This window comes from Micropterus salmoides, unplaced genomic scaffold (assembly GCF_014851395.1).
Source record: "Micropterus salmoides isolate LMB-PRFRI ecotype aquatic unplaced genomic scaffold, ASM1485139v1 Ms_hic_scaffold_2, whole genome shotgun sequence".
Classification (NCBI taxonomy): Eukaryota; Metazoa; Chordata; class Actinopteri; order Centrarchiformes; family Centrarchidae; genus Micropterus; species Micropterus salmoides.
Window position 1 is genome coordinate 37,616,445 of NW_024041150.1, and position 24,793 is coordinate 37,641,237.

Sequence of the window (24,793 nt, forward strand, 5' to 3'; positions counted from 1 at the left end):
TAAATGTCACCAGAATTATGCAACATTAACACCTTTTTTTTCTACACCAGTCTTATTCATGTTTTAAAAATAACAAAAGCTTACTTAGAAAAGCAGCTTGTTGGACATTCTTTGTAACTGATCACGTGTTGTAAGTTTGACATAGAAGAATTGAGCTTTGACCAATGTCTGAATTGTATTTCATGTTTTGCCATATTTAGAAGATCTCTTGAGTTCTTCCTGATCTCCACATATATAAGAGAGGGACATGAAAACGTTTCTTTCACTCTGGGACGCTCGTTGCTGTTCTGATCTCTGTAGATTAGACTCTTTTATATTCGATCTTTCTTTATTTCTTGATAGACATGTTTGAGAAGAAGTAGAAAGGGAGGTTTTTGTTACCAGTTGGCATTCTTAGCATTTTAATGCATAGAGAATTTTGATAAATCATATTAGATTTGTTCAGCTTTAAATTGAAACAGATTGTTAATTCCACAATCGAAAGACAGTTCCTGTAAGACTCTTCTCTGAACGCTGACTGCCACAGCATTTCATCTAAAGGTATGGTGGACAATTTTAGTAATAATTTGATATTAAATTATCAAATCGGTGTTGAACATCTAAACGCTAAAATTGAACCCTCTCAGATCTGATATCTGATGAATGATTCAGCAGTTTTAAGTCAACTATATGATCTGCTGCTGGTATGAATAAATTATATTTAGTTGATGCAAAATAATATTGAAAGGTGTTTGATCGGTACAGAAGCCCTAAGAGGACATACATTCATACGTTTTATTTTCTCCGTTTTCCAGTCACAACGAGTAAATTTAATTTGTTCCCTCAAGATCTCAAGTTGTTTATGTTATAATTTCGAAATATCAAATGGTGTTTTCTCGAGATTTTAACTCTTTGTTTTTCCGAGATAATAACATAATTAATTTAAAAGCTCGAGAAAACAAATGATAGTCTAGTACAGTGGTCGGAAAGTAAGTTTGGCATCGGGCCAATTTTTTGAGGAAGCATAGATGGGTTGATGGATGTGGACCAGTTGCCAGGATGCACACGCTCCATACTTTATTGTGAGCATGAGAAAACATTTTCCTCATAATTAATTTGTTGAAGAGGGAGAGGAAAGTTTTTCATCCAAAGTAGGGATCAAACACACAACCCTTACACTGTCCTGAGTCCCGTGCACTACCAATTGACCTAACCCGGCAAAAAATTGGTCCGATGCCAAATTTACTTGCTGACCCTGGTATTAGACTACTGTTTTCTTTTCTCAAGATCTCGAATCAGTTATGTCATTATATCGGGAAAACAAAGCTTCGTTATCTTGTTATCTCGTGAAAATGGAGTTAATAAAATGTATGAATGTATGGCCACTTAGGGCTTCTGTAGGTCAGATAATTTTACTAAACAATATTTGATTTGACCATTGTCGTAATTGATGGTTGAATAGTCACTTAATCAGCTCATTTAATCACATTCAGTTATATTTAATTTCTTGCTAAAAGTATAGATTTGAATTTGATTAATTCCATAAGGCACTGCATCCTTTTTTTAAATGTGGTGTTTTTTTAAGAGGCTAAATTTTGCATACTTAGCTCCATGTTTGGTGTCAAAATGCCGACGTATACTGTTCTTCTTCAACACTGACACTGCCTCAAAAATCAAAAGACATACTGTTTATTCTCCTTGAAGCACAAACATGTATTCACCTTTCCATCTTTCACGAATTTGCCTTCCTTCTGCATCAATTTTTCTCTTCTTAGACATTTTTGGATTGTTTTTATAAATTTTCCACTTGTTGGAAAACCACCGTAGTTAAACACGGATGTGGAAACATCGCAATCTAGTGGTGTGATGCCGTCACTTTGCGGGTCACATAATCGACATGCTTTGTGGGAGATGTAGTTTATGGTTCATGTACGTTTTAAAGCAGCATATACTTTTATTTTAGGACAATCATGAATCTTTTCAGCTTTCGCTGGCCACATAAAATTAAGCGGCCCACCACGTCATTTCGGCCTTGAAAGGACTAGTTTGTTTTACTAACCTCAGCTCCTCCATGGTCGCCACCATCCTTTCTTTACCAGTTTTTCAGACTCATCTGAAAACTCAAATATAAAACAGAGACTGATCGAAGACTGTACCTGGTTTTCTCAACAGTGAACAACTAGGTACTAATGACATGCGGCTAATTAAGTTACTTACTATAAATGTAGCTCACGTTAACTTACATAGTAGCCAAAAAAGCTTTCCTGCCCAGCAATAGTATAAAAGCCCAAGGAAGATGTTTGCTTGAGCGACTGTGCTCGACACACTGTGACCTACACTGTACCTTTTCTGCCGTACAATTTACTGCTAATCTTTTCCTTTGCTAACTTTCACTTTCACTTTCTGCCACTCACTCGCTCTCAATTGTTCACCTACACACTCGCCAGTGTGTAGGTAGTCAGGTAGAAGCTAGACAAATGTAGAGCAAACCAGACAAGCGTTGAGAGTTACTGTGCTCTTAATGATCATGATGAATTTCGCTGATAAGCAACTACCTTGCCAATAATTTCTCAGTAAGTACTAACTGAGGAATTATTTATACAATGGTATCATTTGAATCAAGAAGGTGTCAGAAAAAGTCCTGCTCTGATGTGTTAGTCCTTAAGTACTTAATCTCTATGCCCTAACTTAGCGCCTAACCCCCTCAGTTACGATGCCTAGTACCTAGTTTCTTAACAATGGGTTCTTGATTTCAAACAGACAAAAGCAGGCTTCTCATTTTTAGTACATGACAATTTGGCTGGCTGAAATGACAACAGCATTTTTCTTGTGTTGCGATGTTGGGATAGTCCTAGAATTACAAGTTCGACAGGGAAAACAGTTCAATATATCTGTTGGCTGTTTTACATACTTATTTTCATCTTTTAATGTTACAAATGAAAAGCCTTCTAGGATGAGAACTAGCCAGTTGTTTTGGAAATAAATAACTAAATAAAAGTGCCAAGAATTGCTCTTACTACAGCCCCATGCAGAAATCTAAAGCTCACATGTTCAACTCTACGTCTTCAGTCTAATAGATAATTTATTTAAAGTTTGTTGCTGTGGTTCAAACTAAAGAAAACAACTGTAATGTTTGATGGTTGTTTTTCTCTCCTCTGACCTAAAGACACACAGAGTTTGACAATGACGTCCATGAAGATGTGGTATCTCTTGCTTCTCGCTGCCTTCCTGCCCATTGTTCCCACAGTGGCTGAAGTGGTTAAGTTGGTGTCCGACTGTGCAGAGTTTCTCCTTGATGCAAAGCCACCACATGTCCCAGGCATCTTGGAGGACGGGCTCATTCAGGACCAGAATCGCTACAAACTCATATGCCAGACGTTGGAAGACAAGAGAAAGTTTCTGACGCTTTACGACACTGAGAACAAGATTCCAGTGTTTTCTGCCTTAAAGTACATTGGGGATGGAGGAGCACCAAAACCCCCAAACGAATGGATGATAGAGCCACAGGTTTGATTTATAAAATATACTACTAAAGGCCTAAATAATAAAGAAAGAACCTACATAAAGAGTAATATTGTATTTTGGGTACACGTAATTGCTGCTAGTGCATCCACACTCAAAGAAGATGCTACTACTATTGCCTACTAAACAGTATTAAATACAACTATTTAGAAGAATTATAATCATCAGGCTGCGCACAATTGCATACCCCACTTAATTTTACTGTCCTTTTTATAAGAGATGCATGTAGGACGCTCGTCTACCGAATGTTTGTTCAACCCAGGTTTACCTCCTTTAAATTAAAACAGCTGTCACCGGTTAATTCCTGGTTTCCTCATTAAGACTCCAGGCTGCAGTGTAGTCCCATACACTGATAAACTGTAGAAATACCCAGAATTACATTGTATCATTACTAATAAAAATTTTAAGTGAGGTGATATTCTGTAGTTTTCTTATTGTCAGAGAAATACCAACACTACGCTAAAGACTTCTTTACTCTGTGGTTCCTAAATCTCACAAAATATATACTTTAATTTTTTAAAAAGGTTTAGTAATTTCCTTAAATGGCTGGAGTTTTTAAGCAAATGTGAAGCAGCAGGAAATAATGCAATTAATTGAGGACTATTTATCATATACTATTTATTTAGCGGTGGATTAATCCACATTTATATTTATTCATTTAGCTGATGCTTTTATCAAAAGCGACTTACAATTGATATATATTTCAGAGGTCACACGTCTCTGGAGCAACCAGGGGTTAAGTGTCTTACTCAGGGACACATTGGTGTCTCTCAGTGGATTCGAACCCAGGTCTCTCACACCAAAGGCATGTGTCTTATCCACTGCTCCATCAACATCTACATTTCATGCTCTAGTGAGTATTTGGGGCAGCAGGACGGTTTATATGGGACCGTGTTAAAATAAATGACTGTGTGTGTTCATGGTGATGAAGTGAACCTCACTAATGTGTTTTCAGTAGTGGACAACAACAACAACAATGGAGCTCTACAGCTCATAGGAAGAAGAGAAATCAGGCTGAGCTTTTCTGTGCTGCTAAATGCTATTGCTTACCTGAAAGACATTTTTACTGTACATTTAATTTACTTTACTACTACCCTGCCTGCATCAGTAACTTAGCCTTTAACTCTTACAGCTTGAGAACAAAAATGACAAGAACAAGAACATGTGTGATGAAGACAGAGACAGGACCTACACCAAGCAGGCTGTGGACAATGATTACAACGACAACAATTTAAAACTTACCAGGGGACATTTAATTGCAAGCACTTATGGGTTCCAGACATCTGGCAAAAAGTCCACCTATACCCTGACCAACATCGTTCCACAAGAAAAAACATTCAACCAGGGAAGCTGGGACAACATCGAGAAGGGCATCAAATATGTTATGGACGAATATTGCAAAGACAACAGTGGTTCTATTAAAGCCTATGTAGTAACTGGAGCAATACCCAGCAACAACAACAAACAACTCAATAACAGGGTTAATATTCCCTCCAAGCTCTGGTCAGCATTCTGCTGCTGCAGCCCCAAAGAGAACAAATGGATCACAGGCGCACACTGGGGCGACAATGTTCCAGAAATTTTATCTAAAAAGCCTAAAAAAACTCTGCCCACTAAGACTCTGGCAGAACTCAAACAACAACTGGGGATAGATGTGTTTCCTGATACAATGTGTCCTGTTTCTTTGGTTTTCACAAACAGTAATAAACGCCAACGCCCCCGCTCTACTTCAACCCCTTTTTCCTGTCCCACTTAACATCTTCCCCGTTCACACCCACATTTGGCCGTGCCACCAAGACATATCCTCCCCTCTCACTAAAACATCTGGTCCACTATATCTAGTCCCGCCACATCTACATCTGCCTCTCTCTTTACTACATCTGTGAGTACAGATGTGTCTGTGGGGTTCTAGACTTCAATTTGTGATTATTCATTATGTTTAATATTTACTGAAGTTTTAAAAATTAAACAGCAACATGTACGCATATATAAAATGAACTAATCAAGATAATACATCGGCTTAATGGTTCAATGCAGAATTAACAACCTGAAAATTGTTCTATCACAAATGTTTGAATCTTCAGGCTAAGCTGTTTTTTACATTTTACTTTACTTTTTGTTTAATTTCATTTGTTATAATGACGGTGCTGTGAATAAGAGAAAATGTCTTTTGCATGGCTTCAGATGGAAGACACAGTAAATGTACACGAGGATGTGAATGAAATAAACTGCAGACGTCTGATACTGTGTGTGAAGTGGTGATTTTATATTTAGGGTGAATTAAACTGAGCTTTTATCATCTCATTGAATTTCTTGTATAAAGAGAATATACAATATACTGCTTTTCTAAACAAGTACCTGTTGGTCTTCAGATAATTGCTCGACCATAGACAGCAAGCCAAGCGGTGCAGTGTAAATCAGTGTAATATCCAACTGGCTAGAGTCCATCTATCCCTCATTGATCTATCTCTTTTGAATATTAAATGTTAAGATGTTGACTGTCCTGAGCCCTTCATTTACTATGGTCCTAGGACAACATCTAGTGTCCTTTTTGTATTTTTCCAATGTGAAGCTGTAAACTAGGTGATTAGAACAAGAAGCTAATAAATCAGCAAACAGACTCCAGAAAATTGTTGAGAGATGACTGATAACTGTCGGCCGGCTTTATTACAGTATAGAAAAACATTTACTATTTAAATTTAGTAATTTACTATGAACCAAAGTTTGTGTCGTACAGGAGTAATGATTCATTTTATCAACGAGGATCAGAAGTTTACCAGAAATTATTAATTAAATGATTTGATTCTCATTGGAAGTTTTCCAGAGTTTAATTTGTGGGTTAATATAAATCTAGTTAGATTAATGCTCCACACAAGGAGGTTAACAGCAGTCCTATGACTTTTGAATTAAAAGTTCAGCGTAGCTGTTTCACAACCGAAAAATCCCTTTCTGCGAGACATATTGACCAATTTGAAGAGTAGTTCTAAGTAGAGCGGTCAAATAACTTTGACAGACTGAGCCGGTGAATGGGTACTTCATGGGCGTGTTGAGCATCTGACCATATAAAGAAGTCTGAAACATGCTGCTCGCAAGAGTAGAAAACATTGGAACCTAGTTTTACTGTGACATGTTCTTATTTAATGTCATTTTCAGGATTTTCCCCGTCACATTTGACAGTGAAACTTCAGCAACTTCTTAATTGCAGAAGAACTGCAGATATTTTTTTTTATATTTACATAAAGTTAATGTTTATCAGTTTGATTTTATATGACGGTTTTTACATTTTTGATTATTACTTAAAACTGGATGTAACACAAAAATGCATTACGTTCCTGTCAATACATAGATGCTACAGGTATTGACTTAATTCATTGACTCTAGGCATATTTGAAAATGTCTCCATAAATAATATTTTTTATATATTTCTAATTTTAGAAAGAAAAAGCAAAACTTTGATCAGTATAAATATCATGACACCGAACATTAATTGGGACCTAATTAAAGTGAACTGATACCAAACTATGAATACTAAACAGGGAAGCTGCTACATGTTCCAGATATTTCACTTATTTATTTCTGTAGACTGTCTAATTTAAGTATTTTATTGAGGAGTCAAATATTAAAATAGTCAGAATTACAAATTGTCCTCACTTTGGACTTCGAGAAAAATGCAAAACTAACAAAATAAGACGTGTGCAGTATAAAACACAAAACCAAACCAAATCTTGCTAAATTGGGTAATTCGTATCTACATTGTTTCCCCTATAACTGAGAAGGAGATGCCATATTTGTAAAATTTTGTCTCCAGATGAGAGAGTTTGATGATTTATTCTAGCCACAGTGATGAGATGTCTTGTCCTTGAACATGTGTTTCTTTTCTACAATAAGTAAATAATTATGGTAAACTTTCTAAAGGTTTTGAAATCTTTTTCTTGCCCATTTATGAAGCATTGAGTTTTTATGTTTTCCCTGCGTTAGATTAACTGAATCAGCCTGTTAGTCATGTGTTGAAACCACACTGTCATTCATACATGCAAACTCAGAAGGGATGAAAAAGGTCACAAATTTTTTTAACCAAACTCCTGTAGGGGTCCCCAGAATAAAAAAAATGTGATTTTAACATTCTGGTGTTATATGAGAAGAAAATAAAGTTATTTTTGGACTGTTTCTCATTGTTATTGTGTCAGGTTTCAGCTTTGAAGACATGACCGCTGCAACATTGAGTTTAGTTACATCAGGGCTCTCCAGAGCGACCGTTTCAGTTGCGTATCCCCCTAAAAATAGATACCTGAAAATCAGCTGTTGCTGCAGCTGCACTTGTCGCCCTCTTTCACCTGTTGGCTCCCCAGTACCCTCTGTAACAACAACAAACGAGTAGTCATGTTTTCAGAACTTTGGTATCGACTTGGTACGGTGTGTGTCGGCTCTCCTGACATCCCTAGTCCCACATTCCACAAGCAGAAATGCACAAATCACAGTAAACGTTTTCTGAGATGAGTGTTTTCGCTCATCACCGTGATGTTTGGTCAGTGTTTTCACTGCTTCACTTCACTTCTTGGCATCCTCTCCCCACCCCAAAGGATAATAATAACAAAAATTAATGAAAAATATAAATGAAATTTGGTTGTGACTCTGTTTGAATGTCTGCACACATGAGATAAACTGTTAACATTAGTTCAGCTTGCTGACTGCGGCTGCTGCAGAGAAAAGCAAAACTTGTAACCACAGACATCCTGCTGAAATGGTCTGTCCATGCATGTGAAGAAGAAGTTCTCACTAGAATTATCTGACATCAACACCTTTGTTAAAATACCAGTCTTATTCATGTTTTGAAAGTACCAAAGGCTTACTTAGAAAAGCAATTTGTTACACATTATCATGTGTGGTTTGACATAGAAGAATTGAGCTTTGACCAATGTCTGAATTGTATTAAATGTTTTTACCATATTTAGAAGAGCTCTTGAGTTCTTCCTGATCTCCACCTGTATAAGAGAGGGACATGAAAAGGTTTCTCTCACTCTGAGGCGCCGCTCCTGTTGCTTTTCTGATCATTGTAGATTAGACTTTTTATATTTTTACTTCCTTTATTTCTTGAAATACATTTTCTAAGGAGAACTAGAGAAGGAAGTTTTTGTTACTAGTCTTTGGGATAGGTGAACAATTTTATTAATAATTTAGTAATAAATGATGAAATTGGTGTTGAACATCTAAACACTAAAATTTATGTCAACTATATGATCTGTTGTTGATACGATTCAATTAGATTTTGGTAGTGAAAAATATTACTGAAAGGTACTTGATCTGTAAGGAAGCCCTAATCGCCACACATTCATACATTTTTTTAGGATAATTTAAAGAGGTGGTATTATGCTTTTTGGCATTTCCCTCTCCTTTATTGAATTATATATCTTTTTTGTGCATGTAACAGGTTTGCAAAGTGAAAAAGCCCAAAGCGAGTTCCCATCTCCCACAGAAAGCTGGGTCAGGCATGCCCTCACACCAAGCTAGTCTGAGCGGAGGCCCTTTGGCTCGACTCACCTTTGTTTGGTTTTCCATTGTAGAAATGTTGTACCCAGGGGCGGCTTGTTCATTAGGGCGACCGGCTTGGCGATGCACTGCCAAGCCATGAAAGGCAGGGGATTTTTTTCACACTTTCTACCACACTGTTAGTTCAATTCAATTAAATTTTATTTATATAGCGCCAAATCACAACAACAGTTATCTCACAGCGCTTTTCATAAAAGAGCAGGTGTAGACCGTACTCTTTGGTGTTATTTACAGAGGCCCAACAATTCCCACCAAGAGCAAGCATTAGGCGACAGAGGCAAGAAACGTCTCGGGTTACGTATGTAACCCTTGTTCCCCGAGACACTGCGTCGGTGACGACACTATGGGAACGCCTCTGGGAGTGGCAGGGCTGAACTATGAATGAAACTACTCCAATCCTATTGGTTTTACTAGAATGGTAGTAATGACGGTGTAACCGGAGGGGGTATATAAGCACGCCGGCACATAGGACAAGACATAGGGGCAAGTCGTGTAGTCTGCACGAGCCTTTAGAGACAAATGCTGGCTGATTAACATCTGCTGCGTCTCACACCTTTGGCCTTTCAAGCAATCAACTCACCAGTTTGCCAGTTCTTCAGTGCTAACCAACGCTATGTCCAAGTCTTACACTTAAATGAAAGTAGATTTCTTTTGTCTAGTATTTTTTTCAACCTGTGATAAATGGTCTTGTGTCTGCCAACCGTGTTTGTTCAGAGCTGTATTCTGGAAACCACTGCCTCCCAGCCCTACGAATTGCTCTTGGAGCCCTCTCACCTGTCTGCTCACGTCTCTCTCTTCATTTTATCTGTTTGTTTGTTTGCTCCTGGGTCTATACAGCAAGCCCTAACACACCGTACGTAATTTTTTATTGAAGTTTTGATGACTGATGACATAGTTCGCCCTGTAGTTCCCCACTAAGTGGACTGCACAGGGTATTCAGCCATTTTAAGTGCGATTCCAAACTGCAGGAAGCGCAGCGTGTCAAAGGGCACTGTGAACTGTGTAGGGAAGAAGTGAACAATGGTTCATCACTTTGCAGGAAGTTGACAAGAAAGATTACCCATAAGCCTTTGTGCCTCATAGGAGCGGCAAAAACTAACAATAGAGCAGACCACAGAGTTTGTATTTCTGTCATTGTTGTCGTTGTAACTAATTTTTATTTCAGAGGTTAGGTTACCTAAATACAACAATGCTCATATGATTATTATAATTAATCCAATCACATTTATTCACGAGTAACATACATTTTAACAGAATATAAATAGAAGCAGTAATGGAAATTTAAGTTTTGTTATTGTATGAGTTTTTTTTAATATGTATTCAATATTTAATTTCAGTACATGTCCACATTAGCAGCAGGTATCCAAGGTGTTTACGTTACCAGGGTAACACGCGGTGAAACTGACGTGTGCTTTGATGATGTTGCAGAGTGTTCCGAAAAGAAGGATTTGGAAGTTCCCTTAATGGACATTCCTTGAGCAGGGAGCAGGGAGCAGGGAGCAGGGAGCAGGGAGCAGGGAGCAGGGAGCAGGGAGCAGGGAGCAGGGAGCAGGGAGCAGGGAGCAGGGAGCAGGGAGCAGGGAGTGCTGCTTATGAACACTGTGGATCAGAACGCAGCCATAGACTGAATGGTAAGGTTGGTAGCCTACTACTAAGAGCTATGTTTGAGCCTTTAGCGTTTAGCCACTGCAAACATTGTGTGGAACATAAGTGGCTAAGCGACACAGCAATGCCACCTGCCTCAAACAAAAATAATAGTAGCCTAATGTTTATTTCAGGATAAGGATATAAGAAGTATAATGTTTTGGATACATTGTTAATATAACGTTAATTGACTCACTCGATCAGAATGTCTGTCTTAGGTGCTTCGCTAAGCTGAAAGTGTTTCCTCTGTTAGTCTGAAAAGTTCATGGCACCGTTTGCATACTGTTTTTCTGTGAATTTATTATTACTCCTTTTCTTTTTGAAGACTCAAGGCGGAGCTGTTGCTGTAGCTGCACTCGTCCCCCTCTTTCACTTGTTTGATCCTCTGTACCTTTGGTCCTTAAAAAACGAGTAAGGTCATGTTTTCAGATATTTGGTATCGACTTGGTACTGAAGTATCGGTTTTCAGTGAATAAAAATCTGTTTCAATATTTTAAAAAGCTTTGATAATACTGTCATGGGTCCGGCTAAATGAGTTATGAGCCTCACTTCTTCGCATCCCCTCCCAAAGGGATTTTGATACCAAACTGAATACAATAATAAAACATTAACAACGGTTGGTTCTGCTTTCTGACAGCTGTGCTGCTGCAGAGAAAAGCAACACTTGTAACCACAGACATCCTGCTGAAATGGTCTGTCCATACTTGTGACATGCTAATGAAGAAGTCTTCATCTTCAGTTGAGGCTGAGCTTCCTGTTGGACTAAGAAAGAGGTCTCTCACTTCTGAATTTCCTGTGTAAATGTCACCAGAATTGAATTAACATTCACACCTTTTTTAAATAAGTCTCATGCACCTGACTGTATCTGGTCACGTGTTGTAAGGTTGACAAAGAGGAATTGAGCTTTGACCAATGTCTGAATTGTATTTCATGTTTTACCATATTTGGAAGATCTCTTGAGTTCTTCCTGATCTCCACTTGTATAAGAGAGGGACATGAAAAGGTTTCTCTCACTCTGGGGCACTGCTCTTGTTGCTGTTCTGATCTGCATAGATTAGACTCATTTTATTTAATCTTTATTTATCTCTTAATAGACATTTTGGAGAAGTAGAGAGGGAAGTTTTTTGTTACCAGTTAGCGTAGTATTCTTAGCAGATTTATGCGTTGAGGATTTTGATAAATCATATTTGAATTGTTGTTTAAATAAAAACAGATTGTTCATTCTACAATCAAAAGTTCCTGTAAGACTCTTCTCTGAAGGCCACAACCTCTCATCTAAAGGTATGGGTCCTCTTTGGGATAGTTGGACAATTTCAGTAATAAATTGATAATAAAAGATCAAATTTGTGTTGCTGAACAGCTGAACCCTAAAATTGAACCCTCTCAGTTCTGAAATATGATGAATGATTGAGCAGTTAGAATACAAACATATGATCTGTTGCTGAGATGATTTAATTACATTTAGTTAGTGTAAAATATTATTGATTGGTATTTGATCTGTACGGAAGCCCAAAAGGCCATACATTTACACATTTCACATGTCACCGTTTCGAAAGAGCAAATGTTGTTTTCCCGAGATAATGGGATAATTTTCTCGAGATTTTGAAATAACAAAACTTTATTTTCCTGATATAATAACATAATTAATTGCAAGAAAACAAAAAGATAGTGTAGTGCAGCGGTTGGCAAGTAAGTTTGGCATTAGGCCAATGTTTTTAGGATAATTTAAGACCAGTAATCAGTGTGCCTGGTTAGCTAAATCAGTAGATCATGGGACTCTCAATATAAGGAATGTGTGTTTCATTCCCACAGTGGGTGAATATCTTTTTTGTCCTTATGTTTCAACAAATTATGTATGAAGAATTTTTTAATAAACTTTGTGTTACTTGAACATTTGCCACTGTGCTTCTGTATGTCTCTTTGTTTGAGGTCATGTGCTCCTTGGGAAAAAATTTAGCATATAAGCCGCTGTAAATTACTATTTAGGGTTTCCCCTGCACCCTACTTTATATCAAGATTCATATAACATATGAATACAATAAACAATAAAGTTAATTTTGCACACTGTATAGACATTGTATTGGTATATATATACACATATAAATCAAGGTGTGTTGCATTGAAAATTAAAATAAAATTTAACTATATGGATGTACACTTACGTCTACAGGACAGAGTTTAGTCTATGCTTGTACCTGGTGTTCTCAACATTGAGGAAGTAGGTAGTAATGACAGGCCGCTAATTAACATTACTTCCTACAAATGTAGCTTACATAGTAGCCAAAAAAACATACAGGGTTTTCCTGCTCAGTTTCCAGAGTCCAACATAGTACATAGCTGCAGTACCAGAGGCTGCATTTACAGGACCCTGTTTTTTGTGACAGCTTCACCCAGTGAATTGGAGGGGGTCATGCGCAGCAACACAAAGGACAATAGGCTTCATGGCCGATGTGACCAGCTGTAGGGTTTACTGGTCAACATGCATACAATCACCGACATACAGTCGCAGGAAAAAGTATGTGAACGCTTTGGAATTACCTGGATTTCTGCATAAATTGGCCACAAAATGGAAACAAACACAGACCTGGTTTCAAAAAATGTGGACCTCACTAATTTCCAAACCCTGGTTGCGACCCTGTGTTTAACTCTACGTCTTCAGTCCAATGGATCATTTATTGCAACTTTGTTACTGGTTCAAACTGAAGAAAACAAACTGTAATGTTTGATGGTTGTTTTTCTCTCCTCTGACCTAAAGACACAGTGCTTGACGATGATGTCCATGAAGATGTGGTATCTCTTGCTCCTCGCTGCCTTCCTGCCCATTGTTCCCACAGTGGCTGAAGTGGTGAAGTCGGTGTCCGACTGTGACCAGTTTCTCTTTGAAGCAAAGCCACCTCGGGTCCCAGGCATCTTGGAAGGCGGGAAAATTCTGAATCAGACCCGATACAAAGTCATATGTCAGACTTATAAAGATGAGAGAAAGTTTCTGACGCTCTATGACACAGAGTACAAGATTCCAGTGTTTTCTGCTTTAAAGTACACAGGGGCAAAACACAAGGAAACCTCTGATATCCCTTGGAAGATAGAGCCCCAGGTGTGTTTTTCTTATTGGCTCATAAAAATGATACAGCCTTGTTGATGTAGTAGCACTAGCAGGGGTTTCACAAAAACTTTCACTGCCTTTTTACTGGTGCTGGGCAAGGATAAAAATTTATAATCGGGATTAATTGCATGGTTTTCTTGTGATTAATTGCATTGTTACGTGCAAAATAGAATAATGAATACTAAAGTAGTGTACTGTGCACTTTTAATTTAAATGTACAGCAATATACGCAAAAGTAATGACATGTAGTTTGAAAACACAGCATGAACAGTCTGGGGCCTAGACTCCAGGGCCTATGTTCAGTAGCTAGTTTTCCTGTTAGGTGTTCATCAGGGAAAGGTGATAAGTGTTCCCTGTGAGGCGAAGTGGTTGAGTACAAGGTGTCGATGTTGAATTGTCTTGAACTTTAAAGTTATGTAGCCCATAATATTAATTTAAGTTAAATAGGCTACAGTTGTGTAGCGCACAGAAGCCATTGCCATGCCCCTCCTGTGACCCATGGTTTGACTGTATGTGTATTCAGAGCCAGTGAGCAACGGAGTTTTTTTTTAAACTGCGTTAACGTGCAATAAAATAATTGTTGCCGTTAATTAATTAATGCGGTAATGCAATAATAACGTGTTAACGTGCCCAGCCCTAGTTTTTACATAAGAGAAGAATGGAGGAGTCTAGTCTATCAAATGTGTCTTCAACCCTGGTTGAGCCCAGTGTAAAGTCACCAACACCTCACTGCTAAACTGCTTAACTATAGAATTACTTTGTATGATTATTACTGTAAATTAAGGGTTAAGGTAGCAGATATTCTATATTATAGAATATGTCTATTATTATTATATTGTCAGAAAACACCAACATCAAATGCTTTCTGAATTCAAATGTTACTCAATCAGGAGGAAATAGTGCATTTTTTAGGGACTATTTTCAGCGGTGGATTCATTAACATGATTTGGGGCAGCGGGACAGTGTATGTGGGCTGAGTCAGGATGAACTACAGTGTGTGTGTTCATGAAGGAACATATCGCACAGTTCAACAGCGAGGCTAAGTGATGGGTTTTAATGGTTTTTGCATTAATATTGGAGCTCTATGGCTCAGAGGAAGAAAAGATTTCAGGCTGAGCCTTTCTGTGCAGCTTTACCTTAAAGCCATTTTTTAACTAAAGAATATTTTTACTGTACACCTAATTTTCTTTATTGCTACTCTGCCTGCATCACTAAATCATGCTTTAACTCTTACAGCTTGAAAACGGAAAAGACAAGAACATGTGTGATGTAGACCAAGACAAGACTTACACCAACCAGGCTGGGGACAAAGATTACAGAAACAACAAAAGGTTTGACAGGGGCCAGTTGATTCGAAGCTCTCACGGGTCCCAGATATCTGACAAAAACTCCACCTTTACCCTGACCAACATCGTTCCACAAGCAAAATCATTTAACCAGAAAAGCTGGAAAAGAATCGAGAAGCGCGCCAAACATGTTGTGGACGATTACTGCACAGACAACAATGGTGTTACTGAAGCCTATGTGGTTACTGGAGCAATACCAAACGACAACAACAACAAACTCAACAACAGGGTTAATATTCCCTCCAAGCTCTGGTCAGCATTCTGCTGCTACAGCCCCAAAGTGAAGATACTGATCACAATGGCATACTGGGCCGACAATTCTCCTGAAACCAAATATGTGCCCACTAACACTCTGGCAGAACTCAAACAAGAACTGGGGATAGATGTGTTTCCTGAAACAAAATGTCCTGTTTCTTAGTTTTTCACAAACAATCCCAATTGCCCATGTCGCTCTACCTCACTTATTTGCCTCCCATTTAACATCTGCCCCTGTCACTACAACATCTGGTCCACTATATCTAGGACAGCCACATCTACACCTGTTGGGGTTCTACCTGTATGAGGAAAATATACAACTCTAGTGAAACATTGGGAAATTCGAACAAAGCCTTCAATCCGTGATTTTATAGTTATGTTTAAGATTCAAGGAAATTAGTCAGCAGCTAACATGTAGGCTAGGGGTATATGTATAAAAATAAGTAATCGCATTCATTATAAAGAACGTAAATGCATAATTAACAACCTGAGAATTGTTCTGTCAAAAGCTAATCTTTTTATGTTTTTGTTTTTTTCCTTTGTTACAATTATGGGCCTCTGAATAGGAGAACGTGTCCTTTGCATGGCTTCAGATGAAAGACACTAAGTAAATCTACATGATTTGTAGAATGTGCATGAAATAAACTTTACAGTGAATTAAACTGAGCTTTAATCAATGTCTTATCAAACTTTAAATCAGTGTAATATCCAACTGGCTGGAAGTCATCTATCATTAATTGATCTCTTTTGAATATGATATATTTATATTCTGTCATGATCCAGCTCACTAATCAGCACACCGTTGTGTTTTGGTTATTCTTTCTTGGTAACAATGACTTTTATTTCAAACAGACTGCAACAGATCAGATGACTGATAACTGATAACTGTCTTCTGGGCTTTATTACAGTACAGTATTATATTTAGTATAAACCAAAGTTGGTGTTGGACAATGTGCACTGAGAAGCTGGATTCGATTCGATGCTTCGGTTGGTAACACCCAGTATAAAGAGTTTTTCACAAGGTTCAAAGGTTTTAAAAATGAACCAGTAATCCCAGTAAAAAAAAACAGTAAAATATTTTTAATTGTATTTTATGATAGCAGCTATATATTTTAGTTATTATTATTTATTTTTTTATTTTAGTTTCACAGCATTTATTCATACTTGCTATGTGGAAGCTCAACCAGCAGAGGTCACTCTATCCCCTGCTGAGGCGCACAGAAGCTCTGACTTGTGTTTATCAACCAGTAGCACAGCTACCACAGGATCACTGTTTAAAACCCTCTCAGCTTCCACAATCTACTGTAACCTTTTCTGTGTTGAAACGATACTTCCAAAACAAATCTGTAGAGTTGAATACTTTTTATTTTCCTTTGCAATTTTAAGACATTAAATCAACCAATGTAATATATTTTATTATGTCAGTTAATTAGATTAAATATTCTAAATTCAGCCTTAGTTCTGTAGGCCTGCTTATGTGTGAAACCTGGTGAGCAATATAGAGTAAAAAAGCATCTCCTCTAGCTTTTTCAAATCTCTTACTGCCTTTCTTGGGTTTAATTATATTTGATGGACCATCAGGGAAAGGCAGCGCTCTGCATTGTTTGTACTGTGTAAAGTGAAGTAAAAGTGAAATTGAATCACTCTTTTTTATCTCCCTAGGACTCATCCCAGGACCTCCAAGATTTTCCCAAAGACCTGGAGGATCTGAGCCAAGACTTCCACATAAAGCTTGGTGTCTCTTTCTCGTTCTGTTTAGAGGAGTTTGGCCACAGTCCCCTTTAAAAACAACAACAAACAAAACTACTATGTTTGTGTCTACTGATTGTTTCTTGAGAAAATAGTGCCATATTGAAAAAACTACGATACAATTACTATGTCCTTGTATGTACTCTTAAGGTCACTGCTAAAACATGACCAATACATCCCAGGCTGACATCCTCGACTGAGAGCCACCTGTGTGGAATATAGCGCTCTGGCCGCAAGAAATGGATGCCAAATATATTGCAAATATCTCCGACACCATCATTTATGTCAGCTGACCATTTGTGTTGTGTGTGCAGGTCTGACAGCAAAGCCTCAACCCAACACTCAAAAGGACTTCACAATTTCTTGCTGGTATTATGAAGGTAGTGATGTGAGTCCCCATCAATGTCAAGGAGTTCAGTCCCTCATAACAGCACAGGAGTCCATGAGAATGGACACCAGATTGTCCCAAGAGAGAGTCTTCCTTTCAAAAAGACCATCCAGTGAACTGAAGAGAGATTCTGCTGTTACAGATATGTACAGATATATCAACTTTACCAGCGGCAGCAATGATATAGCAATCTTTTTTAATAGCAGGAGAATCCACACCATAGGCGTCTCCCTCTCTCCAGTGTGCGCGTGCCAAATATCACATCCAGACTTATCAGAATCAGATTCAGCTTTATTGCCAGGTATGTGTATACAAAAGAGGAATTTGACAGTTACAGACCAGCTAAGTTACCTGTCTTTACCGACATGACAACCGCAACCACCGCCACTACCCCCTCAACCCTTAACCCCGTCCCTCACTCCAAGTGGAGCCACTTATTCTAGTGACACAGTGACTCTGTTACAGTAACTTTAATGTTACCTATCCAAATCTAAAAATGGCTGTTTAAACTCCACAAGCCTGTGCTCACCAATTGGAGAGGTTGTGGAGGTTCTCCTCTCTCCAATACATAGCACAACATGTCTTTATTCATCCGGTATCTGCATGGAGAAACGTCCAAAAGGCTCAAACAGGCAGAGCCTCACTGCTCTGTGACTGACTGTAATAGCTGAGCTAACAGATGGCAGTCAGTCAGCTAGCAATGACATGACAGCAGCCACCTGTCAATCAAAGCGGCCATACCACTAATGGTGGTTGCTGCTTGGTTGTAACATGTTTATACCGGAGAAAACCACAAATAAAGAACCCCAGTGACTGTGCATATTCTGTACATAATTCTGAGAACACATTGCAGCAACAAACACAATACATAAATACTTTAGTGTCAATTATTTTATTTTAAAGTTGAAAGCCTTCAGTAGTGCAGGTTAAGGCTTTTGATGTGTTGAGCTATTGTCCTCTGAAGTGTGAGACAGTGTCTGTAAAGAGGGTGCAGGTGTTTAGTACTAAAGGTGGGTGACAGGATAGAGTTGTGCTTTGTACATGTAGTCAATATCTTATCTCTTTGAGCTCTTTGAATCAACATGTGAATGGGACCTACTCTCTACTGTTGTTCATAATACTGCACATTATATTAATACATATTAAAGGACACAAGTTAACTTTGCCTTTTATGGTGCTGGAAGAAGTAGTGGTATTGTGCTTTGTCCTGCCAGTCCAGTATTTTTTTGAACAGAGAGAGATGGGGATAGGTGGGGATAGGTGACTAGGGACAGCCTTGCTACTATCATCAGTCCTCAAAATCTGCACAGACTCAGATTGGACTTGGAGGAAAATCTGGGAGGTGCTGGAATAAGTCCAGACAGAAAAAATCTGAGAGACTCATTTCAATTTTGTTTTACTTTACAAAGTACAAACAATGCAGTGTCCACACTGCCAAAAAACAGCATGGATAGCGAAGCACAATGCGAGACCTCGCTTGGATCCGTGTGGTTGCTCTTTGCTCCCCATGTGACAGACAGGCAATTCAATTCAATTCAATTTTATTTTATTTATATAGCGCCAAATCACAGCAACAGTTATCTCACAGCGCTTTTCATAAAAGAGCAGGTCTAGGCGACAGAGGCAAGGAAAAACTTCCTTCCAGACAAGCACTTGAGTAAACACCCGGCCCTCTATGGTTGGTGACCATGGTAACAGCTTCTGTGCACTACTTTATCTGTGACAGTACAACTATATTAGTGTGCACACCCATCCCTCACAATGTTGCAACATGTCTATAACCACAAATAAAGAACCCCAGTGACTGTGCATATTCTGTACATAATTCTGAGAACACATTGCAGCAACAAACACAATACATAAAAATGTAGCATCAGTTCTGATGTATTCAATATCTTATCTCTTTGAGCTCTCTGAATCAACATTTAAATGGAACCTACCCTCCAAGAAAAGAACTAAAAGATCTGAAAGCCCCAGAGCTAGAGGAGATGCTTTTTCACTCACAATAATGTTCACCAGGTTTCACACATAAGTAGCCGACATAACAGTGAGAACAACAGGCTGCATTTAAAATATTTAATCTACTTAACTAACATAATACAATATATTACACTGCTTTAGGGCTGTTACGATAACCGCAAAACTGAAATATCCTACTATTGGCCAAGCCTACCGCAGAGGATGGCGAGCACCTCAACAACCGCAATGTTCATTCTTTACACTTCAGTGCGTGTTAAATTAATAAATTAGTGCTTCAAAAATTCTACAAGCATAACGAGCTTTGTAATGGTTCAAGAATGGATCGTCATTGGCTGTACGTAACCCGACTTCAAACTTGGAAGCTGTAAGTTCTGCAGTGTTGTATGTGGTTCTTACTGGGGTTTTTTTGTAGGTTAGATAACTTGGCACCGGACATTAGCATATTGTGTGGCAATGTTGGACTAATTGTGATACTGAAGGACAGTCGAGAGACACCGTGTGAACTGTGTATTTGAAGCCCACTAAATAACGTTGTTGGATGCTTGCAGTTGTTTTTCATGTTGTTTTCTGTGGATCTTTAGTTATAACATTACTACATGGCAGTTGTTAGTTGTTAAAGTTCAATGGAAACCGATTATGCTCCACGCCGGTGTCTGTATGTGTGTGCATGTTACTGCATGCCCTGAAGGTAACGATGTAGCTAACACTATGTTGAAAAAAGGAGAAGGGTCCAGCTGCAGCCGGTTGTTACAGAAGCCACCGTGCATAAACATGATGACGTTAATTTTGGCCACTCGGCCCACGCAGACGCAGTCTGGCCCTGAGCAAGGGGATGCATAACCTTTACACAGTCTAGGTTTCTGTGTTTTGGGGAACAGAGATCCTCTTTCAACCTTGAATAAAAATTCCAAGAGAGGAGAGGAACAGCAAGAGGGGGAAAATACCGAAACACTCTCACAGCTCTGACCTAAACCCTAGTAAATGTGGACAGGCTAACATAAGGAGTATAGAAGAAGGAAAGGTTAAGAATAAAAACACAATAATATCTATCTATCTATTTAAGCCATAACAAAATTAGTAATAAAAATAGTAACAAGTAAAAGAACATACATAAAAGATCAAATGTCAGAGGGCACAATTTTCTTCCATAATATGTATTTATTATCATGAGCCAGATATGTCTTGATTTAAGTTAAAACTTATAACATTACTGAGAATTTAATGATAGAATAATGGCTGAACATTAATACTATTGTAGAGCTGTTGCTGGACACATCTGCTGTATCGGCTGCAGTGGTCTGTGTGACTGTGGGATGGGATCAGAGGCCTCTGTGAGCTGACCGGCCGCTGGCAAGCTTTCCCCGTTGATGGGCCTGCTAGCTACACCCGTTGGCACTTGCGGGGCTTCTCAACTCTCAACATTTGATCACACAATAAAACTGTTGAGCCACAACAAATCAGTGTGCAGGAAATTACTTCACCGCGACAGCCCTATACTGGTTCATTTAATGTCTAAAAATTGCAAAAAGTATTCATTTCTTTTCTTACAAACACAACCAATCAAAATGCTACACTCATTCACCAGGGCAGAGTTCAGCCCCGCCAAAATGCAGCAAAACACTCTGTTGTGTACGCAAGTACACTGCACTTTACTGTCTTTTTAATAGGGCTGTGTTTACATACTTGTTGCAGCTGATTGAATAACACCTCTAAGATGCTCACCAAACGTTACGCAACGGGCTTCGAGGTATATTTTGCAAGGAAACATTTTGGTCAATCCGAAAACATTGTAAACCGTTTTGAGGTTGAATTCGCTTTTGGTTTACATATGATTGTCTCAGTTCTGGCTCTGTCCCAGATGCTTTTAAACATGCTGTGGTTAGGCCACTACTTAAAAAGCCTAATCTTTACCCCAATGTGTTCAGTCTCACATCTGGCCTTTCTTTCCAAGAATCTGAAAAAAGTTGTTTTTAAACAGTTACAAGTCTTTTTACAACAGAACGCAATGTTTGAAAAATTTCAATCTGGTTTTAGATCACGTCACAGCACTGAGTCGGCACTGCTTAGAGTTCACAATATATAGATATTGGCTTGTCCGTAGATGCTGGGGATCCAACTGTTTTTTATACAGTGGACCATGCAGTCCTTCTCGCAAGCCTTGAGCATTTTGTAGGCATTCAAGGCTCTGCACTTAAATGCTTTAGCTCCTACTTGACAAATAGGAGTTTCTCTGTCACAATGGGTGATTTCTCCTCATCTGCTCCTCTCTATTGTGGGGTGCCCTAGGGTTCAATTCTTGGCCCTATCCTGTTCTCTTTATCTATGTTGCCGTTAGGGGCTATAATAGCCATTTCATTGTTATGCAGATGACCTGCAAATTGATCTGCCTGTGAAGCCTAATGACAGTGTTGCACTAAACTGCTTGCTTAATGGCATTAATGATATTAAATTGTGTCTCTGTTGGAACTTCCTTAATCTGAATGAAGACAAAACTGAGTGTATTATCTTCAGTACAAAATTCAGGTCAAACAATTTCAGTCTGGGAGCTTTGCCTTCATACGCCAAGTAAACTGTCAAAAATCTGGGTGTGACATTCGATGGTAGCATGAAATTTGACAAGCAGATTAGCAATGTTGTCAGAATGAGCTTCTTCCAACTTTGTCTCCTGGCTAAAGTTAAGCCTTTTCTTAACAGGCACAATCTATAAAAGGCTATTCATGCCTTTATTAGTTCAAGGCTAGATTATTGCAACGCTCTTTATGTTGGTCTAAGTCAAACATCCATCTCACATTTTCAACTTGTGCAATTTAAAGCACTGTGGATACCTGTTGGTTGCTGTAAAGTGCTATATAAATAAATGTTGATTGATTGATTGATTGATTATGTTTTTGTTTTCTTGTATGCTATTGCATACAACACTGTGCTAATGTTTCAACTGTAACGTTTTGCCAAATAAATATTTTGTGTTTTGACTGTTTTCAAACCTCTCAGCAGATTACTTTCACTCCAGAACAATGTATGGAAATGTACATAAGCCTATGAAAGGCCTATGAATGAAATATTTTTTTTTCTTCAGCTGTTAACCTGTATTGGTCAAAACTGAAGTCACAGTGTCAAAACTTTTCACACAGTCAGCGAAACAGAAGTGTATGTGGACCAAACTGTGAATCATTGCTTTCACACAAAATGCTTTCAATGCTTACTTCCTCCAAAATCCTCCACCTGCAAAACATTATATATTATACTATAACACACTGTGTCCAAAACTGTAAAAACACTGTAATGGAAATGTCCTTTAGTGAGTCTTGTGAAATAAAGAGTCCAATCCAGACATCTTTTATGGGTGTTATTCTTTGCAAAGGGTCAGACAGACATACAGAGTGCAATTGGGTCAGACAGTCTGCAGAGTGTAAGACAAAGAGCCAGTGAAGAAACAGGTGACTTTATATTACTCAGCTATGTTAGTGAGGAAGGGAGTAGGGACCAACTGTCCTGAGATGAAGGCCTATCATGGACAGTCAGATAAGAAAACTCTCCAACGAGCATCTTTCCCATGGGAAACTTCACCTAGCTGTAACATAATAAAATGATCAAAAACATTGGTCTGTAATAATGAAGCGTGCAGGTGAAACAGTAAAACAGAAAAATCTCAAATTTCCATCACAACACATTTAAAAGTGAATGATGGCAAATGTCCATTTCTGCAGCAACCATAGTGAAATATATAAAAATCGTAGCAGAATATTTTCTTCATTTTATATTTACCTTTATGAGCATAGAGAACTGTGTAGAGTTTTGAAAAAAAGGAGGCGTAGTTTTGAAAATGTGTGGGAGCAGTTGTAGAAAAAGAGACTATTCAACAGAGAATCAGTTTAATGCATTGTGATCAACATGACATAAGCAATTGATACTGTAGGATACAGCAGTTGTAAATAATCATTTGCCTAAATGTGTCAAAAGAATTCCAAATTGCTTTTATGATGTGCACAAGTGATTAGATGATGTGGAGGTTGAACAAGTAGTTTTGGGATTTTCAATTCTGATCTGAGAAAAGCAGCAAAGTGACTGAGAAAAACTGTATTCTGTTGTGGTACTGCAGAATCTCCCACTACCTTGTGTTCTTTTGTCCCCCCCTTCCCTGTGTTTTCTGTCTGTCCTCCCTGTCTGTGTTTGTCTGGGCGTGGCTACACTCTCTGGCTCCAGTGGCGCACCTGGTCCTCATTCCACTAATCAAGCTCCTGCAGTATTTCAACCCCAGTCCTCCTCACATTCTTTGTCAGATTGTCAGCTAACCATGTGGTACATGCATCAAGGCCAACTGTCTACTCCAGTAAGATCCTTGTAATTTCTGTGTCTCCCTGGATTAACCTGTTTTCCTCTGTGCCTAGGATCACGCTACCTCCTTGAACTCTGCTGAACGCCACACGCTCTGCTCACATCTTGCCTGGACAAACTCCCCTCCTGTGTGTTCTCCATCCTGCCATGTTGGAACCTACCACCGTCTTCGGTTGCACTTTTCAATAAAACCCTTTGTACCCCTTCGAACTGTTCCGAGTCTGCCTTTGAGTCCTTAAGTCCTTAATTCTATAGTGAAATACTGATTTATAAGAAGAAATCAGTCATATTCAAAGAAAAAGTTCATGTTTTACATTATGCTCCGTGTTGTTAGTGTTTTGTAGGTCAGTGTGTTATGAGTAAAAATCGAGTACCGTCATGTTTGCAGAACTTTGGTATCGACTTGGTACCGAAGTATTGGTTCCCCTGACATCCCTAGTCCCCCATTCCACAAGCAGCATTGCACCAATCACTGTAGAGTTTTCTGTGATGAGTGTTTTCTCACATCACTTTGATGAGTTAAAAGCTGTTTTCAGTGTGTCAAATTTTCAAAAAATCTGTTTCAATGTTTTAAAAGCTTTGACATTATTGCCATGGGTTCAAATAAACGAGTTATGGCCGAACTTGGCATCCCATCACTTCCCCATATGAATTTTGATACCAAATTAAGGACAATAATTAATACTGACAACATAAAAACTGTGAAAAGTACATTTAACTGACGCTTTATCCAAAGCACTTACAATTACTATACATGTCAGAGGTTGCATGCCTCTGGAGCAAATAGGGATTAAGTGTCTTGCTCAGTGCGGAATTGAACCTGGGTCTCTCACACACAAGGAATGTGTCTATCCATTGCCCCATCACCACCCCAAATAAAAAACAAAATGAAACTGTGACTGGGTTTGCTTTCTGACAGCTGTGCTGCTGCAGAGAAAAGCAACA

General features: G+C 38.6%; 2 protein-coding genes across 3 annotated transcripts; both read left to right on the forward strand.

Annotated features, from left to right (window-relative positions):
- The first annotated feature begins 279 nt into the window (after positions 1-279).
- Positions 280-5,745, forward strand: LOC119913010 (endonuclease domain-containing 1 protein-like). The gene is made up of 3 exons (XM_038732319.1): positions 280-540; positions 3,146-3,486; positions 4,634-5,745. Exons 2-3 carry the CDS (start codon positions 3,163-3,165, stop codon positions 5,255-5,257), a joined length of 948 nt encoding a protein of 315 aa, XP_038588247.1. The 5' UTR covers positions 280-540; positions 3,146-3,162; the 3' UTR covers positions 5,258-5,745.
- A 5,944-nt stretch (positions 5,746-11,689) lies between these two features.
- Positions 11,690-15,819, forward strand: LOC119913017 (endonuclease domain-containing 1 protein-like). 2 transcript variants are annotated; one of them, XM_038732328.1, is made up of 3 exons: positions 11,690-11,973; positions 13,448-13,786; positions 15,032-15,819. In XM_038732328.1, exons 2-3 carry the CDS (start codon positions 13,463-13,465, stop codon positions 15,557-15,559), a joined length of 852 nt encoding a protein of 283 aa, XP_038588256.1. In that variant the 5' UTR covers positions 11,690-11,973; positions 13,448-13,462; the 3' UTR covers positions 15,560-15,819. The 2 variants fall into 2 exon arrangements, with proteins under 2 accessions (XP_038588256.1, XP_038588255.1); XM_038732327.1 differs by lacking the exon at positions 11,690-11,973 and having other exon boundaries at positions 13,086-13,786.
- Positions 15,820-24,793: the final 8,974 nt, after the last annotated feature.